Source organism: Martes martes (genome assembly GCF_963455335.1).
Source record: "Martes martes genome assembly, chromosome: 10".
In the NCBI taxonomy this organism is placed as follows: Eukaryota; Metazoa; Chordata; class Mammalia; order Carnivora; family Mustelidae; genus Martes; species Martes martes.
Genome location: NC_137898.1, coordinates 11766164 through 11777006, shown reverse-complemented (window position 1 = coordinate 11777006; position 10843 = coordinate 11766164). Strand labels below are relative to the sequence as shown.

General features: G+C 37.7%; 1 protein-coding gene across 1 annotated transcript; it reads right to left on the bottom strand.

The window, feature by feature from the left end:
• Positions 1–2175: 2175 nt before the first annotated feature.
• On the bottom strand, positions 2176–3155 carry LOC308351181 (olfactory receptor 5AN6-like; the record flags this gene model as incomplete). The annotated part of the gene is made up of 1 exon (XM_080816644.1): positions 2176–3155. Exon 1 carries the CDS (start codon positions 3118–3120, stop codon positions 2176–2178), a length of 945 nt encoding a protein of 314 aa, XP_080672770.1. The 5' UTR covers positions 3121–3155.
• Between the last annotated feature and the right edge of the window lie 7688 nt (positions 3156–10843).

The window sequence follows — 10843 nt, the reverse complement described above, 5'->3', positions numbered from 1 at the left end:
ATCTTGTTGAGAATCTTAGCATCCATATTCATCAGTGATATCGGTCTGAAATTCTCCTTTTTGGTAGGGTCTTTGCCTGGTTTGGGGATCAGGGTAATGCTGGCTTCATAAAAAGAGTCTGGAAGTTTTCCTTCTGCTTCAATTTTTTGAAACAGCTTCAGGAGAATAGGTATTATTTCTTCTTTGAAAGTTTGATAGAATTCCCCAGGGAATCCGTCAGGTCCTGGGCTCTTGTTTTTTGGGAGGTTTTTGATCACTGCTTCAATCTCGTTACTAGATATCGGTCTATTCAGGTGTTGTCAAAAATAAAACTGGTGGCATCACGTTACCTGATTTCAAGCTTTACTACAAAGCTGTGATCACCAAGACAGCATGGTACTGGCATAAAAACAGACACATGGACCAGTGGAACAGAGTAGAGATCCCAGATATGGACCCTCAACTCTATGGTCAAATAATCTTTGACAAAACAGGAAAAAATATCCAGTGGAAAAAAAGACAGTCTCTTCAATAAATGGTGCTGGGAAAACTGGACAGCTATATGTAGAAGAATGAAACTTGACCATTCTCTTACACCGTACACAAAGATAAACTCGAAATGGATAAAAGACCTCAACGTGAGACAGGAATCCATCAGAATCCTCCAGGAGAACATAGGGAGTAACCTCTTTGATATCAGCCACAGCAACTTCTTTCAAGATATGTCTCCAAAGGCAAAGGAAACAAAGGCAAAGATGAACTTCTGGGACTTCATCAAGATAAAAAGCTTCTGCACAGCAAAAGAAACAGTCATCAAAACAAAGAGGCAACCCACGGAATGGGAGAAGATATTTGCAAATGACAGTACAGATAAAAGGTTGATATCCAGGATCTATAAAGAACTCCTCAAACTCAACACACACAAAACAGATAATCATATTAAAAAATGGGCAGAAGATATGAACAGACACTTCTCCAAGGAAGACATACAAATGGCTACCAGACACATGAAAAAATGTTCATCATCACTAGCCATCAGGGAGATTCAAATCAAAAGCACATTGAGATACCACCTTACACCAGTTAGAATGGCCAAAATTAGCAAGACAGGAAACAACGTGTGTTGGAGAGGATGTGGAGAAAGGGGAACCCTCTTACACTGTTGGTGGGAATGCAAACTGGTGCAGCCACTTTGGAGAACAGTGTGGAGATTCCTCAGGAAATTAAAAATAGATCTTCCCTATGACCCTGCAATTGCACTGCTGGGTATTTACCCCCAAAGATACAGATGTAGTGAAAAGAAGGGCCATCTGCACCCCAATGTTTATAGCAGCAATGGCCACGGTCGCCAAACTGTGGAAAGAACCAAGATGCCCTTCAACGGATGAATGGATAAGGAAGATGTGGTCCATATACACTATGGAGTATTGTGCCTCCATCAGAAAGGACGAATACCCAACTTTTGTAGCAACATGGACAGGACTGGAAGAGATTATGCTGAGTGAAATAAGTCAAACAGAGAAAGTCAAGTATCATATGGTTTCACTTATTGGTGGAGCATAACAAATAATATAGAGGACAAGGGTAGATGGAGAGGAGAAGGGAGTTGAGGGAAATTGGAAGGGGAGGTGAACCATGAGAGACTATGGACTCTGAAAAACAACCTGAGGGTTTTGAAGGGGCAGGGTGGGAGGGTGGGGGAACCAGGTGGTGGGTATTAGGGAGGGCACAGATTGCATGGAGCACTGGGTGTGGTGAAAAAACAATGAATACTGTTACGCTGAAAATAAATAAAAAATTAAAAAAAAAAGAAATAAAAAAATTTTAAAAAAATGAGATGCTATAAAGACATGTACTGATCTCCCAGCAGCCTTGACCAGTACTGGCATTTCTGATCATTGAGGTAGTATGAATTAGGTAGGGCTGGAATATTGAAGGTGAAGAGTCACACCACCACAACTAACTACAAAAATAGTTGTGAATTGTTTGGCCTATTCATGTATTAGGTCATAGCTGATGAAGGATGGAGATGCTGAGGTTCCAGTTACTTCTCATGCATTTTCCTGTCCTTGTGCCAGTCATGGTTTTATATTAGGAGAGTAAAGCAACTATGATTCATCCCACAATTAGGAGAGTTGTGGGTCAACATTTAGTCACCACTTTTCCTGTATTGTATGTCTGAAATAAATTTCATAATTAGTAACAACAGAAAAAGATTCTCTTCTTCCATCTGTTTAGGGCATCTTTGATTTCCTTGTTCCTCAAGCTGTAGATCAATGGATTTAGCATGGGGATTATAACGGTGTATAAAACTGATGCCAACTTGTTTTGACTCAGGGAATCACCAGAGTTAGGATACAAATAAACAAAGATACCTGAGCCAAAGAATAGAGTCACTGCTGTCAGGTGAGAAGCACAGGTGTTGAAGGCCTTGGACCTGCCTTCAGCTGATGTGATCTTCAGAATGGTGGCAACAATATAACCATATGATATCATGATAACTGAGACAGATGTGAGTCCGAAGATTACTGTGAGCACAGAAGTCATGATTTGAAAGAAAAAAGTATCAGAGCATGATAGGTTTAGCAGTTGGGGAAGGTCACAAAAGAAATGATTGATGACATTTGGCCCACAGAAATGGAGCTGAAGTAAGGCACACAGTTGGATAAATGAGCCAAAGAATCCAGTTACACAAGATCCTGCCACCATCTGGACACAGAGGTTGGGCGACATGATGGCAGTGTAGAGCAGAGGATTACAAATGGCAGCATATCGATCATAAGCCATGGCTGCCAGGAGACAGCACTCAGTCAGACCCAGGCTAGAGAAGAAGAAGTACTGCATAGTGCACCCCACAAAGGAGATGGATTTCTGCTTCTTGAAGAAATCCGAGAGCATCTTGGGTGCTATAGTGGAAACATAGCAGATGTCAAGCAAGGACAGGTTACTGAGGAAAAAGTACATAGGTGTGTGCAGATGGGAGTCCACCCTGATGAGTGTGATGAGGCCCAGGTTCCAGCACACTGTCATGAGGTAGGTCCCTAGGAACACTGAAAAAAGGACAATGGTGAGCTTTGGAAATTCAGAGAATCCCAAGAGAATGAATGTCATAACTGTTGTACTGTTCCTTCCCCCAGCCATTGCATTAGTAATCCTAGGATCTGTAGACAAAGAAGAGAATAAATCTTTAAGTCAGCTGTTATCCCAATTTCTATTATCACCTTCTACTCACACTAAAAACAAAACCAAGAGAAATACTGAGCCATTTTAGGAGAAATAACTCTACTTAACGTTGCCCCTAAATAGTTACAATGGTCCTGTGCATCAATATTCCCACATGTAAAAGAAGATAATTATGCTTTTCACTGTTAACTCACCAGGCTCTTACAAGGACAAAAGAAAGTATAATAACATTTGGAAAGCTCTTCTTAAAGATACTTTAGAAGTTTCAGGATATGATTAAAGGGATTATAACTCCTATGTATAGCTTAGTGACTAAAAGCATGGCCTTAGATGTCACATAGCTATCTTTGGAATGTGGTTCTGTTATCTGGGAGCTTTAGGACTCTGAATATTTTGTCTATTTCTTTCTACCTAACTTACTTAATTGACAAGACAAAGATAAGAGAACCTACCTCATATGGTTCAGTCAGGTTAAATTAGTTCAGTTATGTACAGTGTCACTCGTGCAAATAGTAAGTATTGAGTGAAGTTGTATCATTAACTAATATCTATGGAATATACTTTTGAAGCACTACTTTGGTTTGTGAAAAACTTTTAAAAGGTCAGCCTGGTGGTGGGTGTTAAGGAGGGCATGTATTGCATGGAGCACTAAGTGTGGTATATAAACAACGAATCTTAGAACACTGAAAAAATAAAATTAAATTAAAAAATAAAGGATTGTTCATATATATAACATTCTTAGACTACAGTGGGATTAAGTTAGAAATCAGTAATAAATTGGTAATTGAAGAACCATCACATTTGGAAACTAACCACATATTTCTAAACTATTCAGAAGTCAAAAAATACATTAGAATAGAAATTAGAAAAAATCTGTAACTTAAATATAATGAAAAATACTATTCACCAAATCTTGTGAATTTTTTAATTGAGATATAATGGGTATACATAGGATTTCACTCATATGTGGAATTTAAGAAATAAAACAGATGGGGCGCCTGGGTGTCTCAGTGGGTTAAAGCCTCTGCTTTTGGCTCAGGTCATGGTTCCAGAGTCCTGAGACCCACATTGAGCTTTCTGCTCAGCAGGGAGCCTGCTTCCTCCTCTCTCTCTGCCTGCCTTTCTGCCTACTTGTGATCTCTGTCAAATAAATAAATAAAATCTTAAAAAAAAAGAAATAAAACAGATGAACATAGGGAAAAGGAAAAAAGAAAAAAGAGGGAAGTAAACCATAAGGGACACTTAACAACAGAGAACAAACTGCTGGTTGATGGGAGAGGAGGTGGGCAGGGGATGGGCTAACTGGGTGGTGGGTATTAAGGAGGGCACGTGCTGTGATGAGCACTGGGAGTTATAAATAAGTGATGAATCATTAAATTCTACACCTGAAACCAATTTTACCATATATGTTAACCAACTAGAATTTAAATAAAAACTTGAAATCAAAAAAAGGAGAAAAAAGGAGGTATACACACACACACACACACACACACACACACACACACACAATGGAATACTATGCAGCCATCAAAAGAAATGAAATCTTGCCATTTGCGATGATGTAGATGGAACTAGAGGATATTATGCTTAGCGAAATAAGTCAATCGGAGAAAGACAACTGTCATATGATCTCCCTGATATGAGGAAGAGGAGATGCAACGTGGGGGGCTCGGGGGGTATGTAAAGAATAAATGAGACAAGATGGGATCAGGAGGGAGACAAACCGTGAGAGTCTTAATCTCATAAAACAAACTGAAGGTTGCCAGGGGAAGGGGGGTAGGGAGAGGGTGGTGGGGTTATGGACATTGGGGAGGGTATGTGCTATGGTGAGTGCTGTGAAGTGTGTAAGCCTGGTTATTCACAGACCTGTACCCCTGGGGCTAATAATGCATGATATGTTTACAAAAAAAAATAAAATTATTTAAAAAATTAAAAAATTTTAAAAAAATTTTAAAAGGAGAAAAAGGAAATGTAATTGATATATAAATGTGTGAGCTTAAGGTGTACAATGTCATGTTTTGATAAATTTATAGAGTACAATATGGTTATCATTATAGTTTTATCTAACACCTTTATTATGTCACATAATTATGATATCCTTTTTGCAGTGAGTTAAATCTTATGTATTTAACTATAGATGGACTTAGATATGGTTGCCTTAAATGCATAGGAAAGATAAAAGAAACAAATGATCTGACCATAATTCTTAGACAGTTAGGAAAGAACAAAGAATTTTAAATATCAACTAAAGAATTTCCAAGTAACACAAGAAAATCAAAAGTTGATTCTTGATGTATCTGATGATGCCAAGCCAAAAAAAAAAAAAAATAGCTGGAACAAATAATCTTAAAATTTGTATGGAACCAGAAACGACCTCGAATAGCCAGAGGAATGTTGAAAAAGAAAAGCCAAACTTGGTGGCATAACAATTCCAGACTTCAAGTTCTATTACAAAGCTGTCATCGTCAAGACAGTATGGTACTGGCACAAAAACAGACACACAGATCGATGGAACAGAATAGAGAGCCCAGAAATACACCCTCAACTCTATGGTCAACTAATCTTCAACAAAGCAGGAAAGAATGTCCAATGGAAAAAAGACAGCCTCTTCAACAAATGGTGTTGGGAAAATTTTCTGCCACATGCAGAAAAATGAAACTGGACCATTTCCTCACACCACACCTGAAAATAGACTCAAAACGGATGAAGGACCTCAATGTGAGGAAGGAATCCATCAAAATCCTTGAGGAGAACACAGGCAGCAACCTCTTCGACCTCAGCCGTAGCAACTTCTTCCTAGGAACATTGCCAAAGGCAAGGGAAGCAAGGGCGAAAATGAACTATTGGGACTTCATCAAGATCAAAAGCTTTTGCACAGCAAAGGAAACAGTTGACAAAACCAAAAGACAACTGACAGAATGGGAGAAGATATTTGTAAATGATGTATCAGATAAAGGGCTAGTATCCAAAATCTATAAAGAACTTATCAAACTCAACACCCAAAGAACAAAGAATCCAATCAAGAAATGGGCAGAGGACATGAACAGACATTTCTGCAAAGAAGACATTCAGATGGCCAACAGAAACATGAAAAAGTGCTCCACATCACTCGGCATCAGGGAAATACAAAACAAAACCACAATGAGATACCACCTCACACCAGTCAGAATGGCTAAAATTAACAAGTCGGGAAATGACAGATGCTGGTGAGGATGTGGAGAAAGGGGAATCCTCCTACACTGTTGGTGGGAATGCAAGCTGGTGCAACCACTCTGGAAAACAGCATGGAGGTTCCTCAAAAAGTTAAAAATAGAGCTACCCTATGACCCAGCAATTTCGCTACTGGATATTTACCCTAAAGCTACAAATGTAGTGATCTGAAGGAACATGTGCACCCGAATGTTTATAGCAGGAATGTCCACAATAGCCAAACTATGGAAAGAACCTAGATGTCCATCAACAGATGAATGGATAAAGAAGGTGTAGTATATATATATACAATGGAATACTATGCAGCCATCAAAAGAAATGAAATCTTGCCATTTGCGACAACATAGATGGAACTAGAGGGTATTATGCTTAGCGAAATAAGTCAGTCGGAGAAAGACAACTGTCATATGATCTCCCTGATATGAGGAAGAGGAGATGCAACGTGGGGGGTTCGGGGGGTATGTAAAGAATAAATGAGACAAGATGGGATCAGGAGGGAGACAAACCGTGAGAGTCTTAATCTCATAAAACAAACTGAAGGTTGCCAGGGGAAGGGGGGTAGGGAGAGGGTGGTGGGGTTATGGACATTGGGGAGGGTATGTGCTATGGTGAGTGCTGTGAAGTGTGTAAGCCTGGTTATTCACAGACCTGTACCCCTGGGGTTAATAATACATTATATGTTAAATAAATAAATAAAATACTTTTAATAGCAAAAAAAAATTTAGCAATGGAAAGGGAGATATAACTAGCTCCTGAAATTGTTACAATGGATATGCTAAACAATTTCATATAAATAAATGAAATAAATTTTAAAACCTAAAATGTACAAATTTTAGGAAAATGTAACTTGCCAAAAGTGACTCAAAAAGGAATCAGAAATCTGAATATTCTATAAACACTAAAAATTTGAATCAATACTGAAAATCTTTCCATGAAGAAAACCCTAGGCCCAAATGGTTTAATCAGCGAGTTGTACCAGGAATAAAGGAAAACACGGGGTCCCTGGGTGGTGCAGTCAGTTAAGCATCTGCCTTCGGCTCAGGTCATGATCCCAGGAACCTGGGATCAAGCCCAAATTGGGCTCCTTGCTCAGCAGGGAGGCTGCTTCTCCCTCTCCTTCTGCTTGCAGCTCCCCCCACTTGTGCTCACTCTCTCTCTGTCAAATAAATAAATAAAATTAAAAATAATAATAAAGGAAAACAGTAATTCCAATTATACACAAAACTTTCTAAAGTATAGAAATTTAGACCAATTTCCAATTCATTTTTGTGGGACTATCATAACTTTGTACCCAAACCTGTCAAGAATGGAATAAAAAAGAAACAGTATAGCCATATTGACTTGTGTACACAGATTAGAAACATCTTGAACAAAGTGTTGACAAACTGAATCCAACAGCATATAAAAATAATAAGGCATGAACAAGTTGTGTTTATTTCAGAAAGGCATGGTTGCCTTAATATTAGAAAATCACTTATTGTAATTCACCACCTTAAGAGATTAAAGAAGAAAACAATATAATCATCCTAATAGATTTAACTAAAAAATTCATTCACGATTTTAAAAAATTAGCAAATAAGGGAACTATTTTAACCTTGCTGAGGATATCTTACAACGAACCTCAGCAAATTATATTGTAATGGTAAAATAATGAAAGAATTATCATAGAGTTCAAAACAAGGACATAAAGCTCACCATCACGTATTTTATGCGTGCCTTAAAGACTCTAGCTAGTGAAACAAGGGCAGAAAAACAATGAAATTTTAAAAAGTCAACTTTAGTGAGGTATAATTCACATACAATAAAATATATCAATTTTATGCAGTTGACAAATTTGCTCACCCATTAGCACACCACCATAATCAAGATGTAGGACATTTTCTTCCCTCCAAAATATTCCCTTATGCCTTTTTAAAATAAGTCCTCTCTCCTACCCCCTTAGGCAACCACCAATCTGCTTTCTGTCACTCTATGTTAGGGGACCTTCACTAGATTTTTGAAATAAATGGAAACAAATTGTATGTACTCTTTTATGTCCAGTTTCTTTCATTCAATATAGTATTTTTGAATATTCATATAGTAGTGTTCATCAATAATTTGTTCCTTTTAGTGTCTGAATAATATTTCATCATACATATATATACAACAATGTGTTCATCCATTCACCTGCTGATGGATATTTGAATTGCTTCTAAATTCTATATAAATAAATCTTTTATGAATTTTTGTGTGTGAATAATGGTGTAGACAAATGCTTTCATTTTGGGGGTAAGTACTTTGCAGCTGACTTGCTGGATTATATGGTAAGTGTTCATTTAACTTTAAAAGAAATTGTCAAATTGCTTTCCCAGTACATAATTTTTTAAAGTTGTATTGAGCTATAATTCATATACCATACAGTTCACCTGAATGTACCATTTTACACTGCCAGCAACAGCTATGAGAATTTCAGCTTTGAGGATAAGATAGAAATTATATTTTTATTAGCTCCATGGGATCTGGTTGTTTTTGTAGAAAATCCAAAAAGAAACTAAATAGCAATATGAGAATTAATCATTATTCTCACATGATCTGAATGTCTATGTAAAAAATAAAAAAAGACTGTATAGATATCTCATTGTAATCAATGAGCGTTTAGCAAAACCAACATATAAAAAATGATGTTCAAAATCAAGTTAATGAAAGAAATCACTGTCACAGAGATTAAGTTCAGGTTTGAGGCAGCAAAAAAAAGGGGGGGTAACAATATATTCTGAAAACATAAAGACAGAAAGAACAGCTTTTTAGAAAGTAAGTAAAATAAAGGACCTCCTGCGTGTCTGAGTTGGTTGAGTGTCTGACTCTTGGTTTTTGCTCAGGTCATGATCTCATAGGTGGTGGGATTGAGCCCCACCTTGGGCTCCATGCTCAGCATGGAGTCTGCTTGGTATTCTTTCCCTCTCCCTTTCCTTCCCCACTACACTTCCCCTTCTCTTTAAAATAAATAAATAGATCTTTTTAAAAAATAAAATAAAATAAATACCCCCCAAAACAAAAACCTAGTCAAGAAATGGGCAGAAGTTATGAACAGACATTTCTCCAAAGAAGACATAGAAATGGCTAACAGACAGATGAAAAAATGTTCAGCATCACTCATCATCAGGAAATACAAATCAAAACAACAATGAGGTACCACCTCACACTGGTCAGAATGGCTAAAATTAGCAACTCAGGAAACAACAGATGTTGGGGAGGATACAGGGAGGGAAACTCTCTTACATTACTGATGGGATGCAAACGGGTGCAGCCACTGTGGAAAACAGTATGGAAGTTCCTCAAAAAGATAAAAATAGAACTACCCTATGACCCAGCTATACATTACTATGTATTTACCCAAATCATACATAGTGATTTGAAGAGGCACATGCACCCTAATGTTTATAGCAGCAATGTCCACAATACCAAAACTATGGAAAGAGCCCAGATGTCCATGGACAGATGAATGGATAAAGAAGATGTGACACACACACACACGGATATTACTCAGCCATCAGAATGAAATCTTGTCATTTGGAATGATGTGGATGAGCTAGGGTGTATTATACTAAGCGAAGTAAGTCTGTCAGAGAAAGACAAATATCATGATTTCACTTACACGTGGAATTTAAGAAACAAAACAGATGAACATAAGGGAAGGGAATGAAAAATAAAATAGGATAAAAACAGAGAGGGAGACAGACCGTAAGAAGCTCTTAACTATAGAGAATGAACAGGGTTGCTGGAAGGGACTTGGGTGGTGGGATGGGGTAGTTGGGTGACTGGCATTAAGGAGGGCACTTGATATAATGAGCACTTGGTGTTATATGTAACTGATGAATCACTAAATTCTACCCCAAAATTCATAATACACTGTGTGTTAACTAACTTGAATTTAAATAAAACAAATAAATAACAAATAAAAGAACTCAGAGGTCACCATATATATAGCTCGTCTCATAAATGTCTACCAGAAGATGCACTTGAGCCAAAAAGCAAACAACAAAAATGGTATATGGAGAAAACAATGTGATCATAAATACCATTTTACTTAAAATCTTACCCTTATGTAGATACAGTCAGTAAATAAGACTGTAGAAAAAAAACACAATAAAAAGGAATTTTTTAAAAAGTCCGCATCTTATTTCTACAACTTACTAAACTCTACGCCCAGAGTGTCACTAAGTAATTCATGAGACGTCTCAAATGAAATACTGATTTCTACAACCTGGGGAAGAGGGAGAAAATGGAACACAGACAAATTAGAGACAGGAGCCCCCTGCATTTTGCCCATTGTCTTGCACTCGGACAAGTTACCCAGATTCATCAAGCTGGGTTCTTCTATGTGTTGCTTTCCTAGCCTTTGTAATACAAAGGCAGGGGAGGGAACCACCTGCACAGCTATCCCTCTGATCTTTCTGCAGCTCACCCATCCAGCCTGAAAATTATCCCTCTA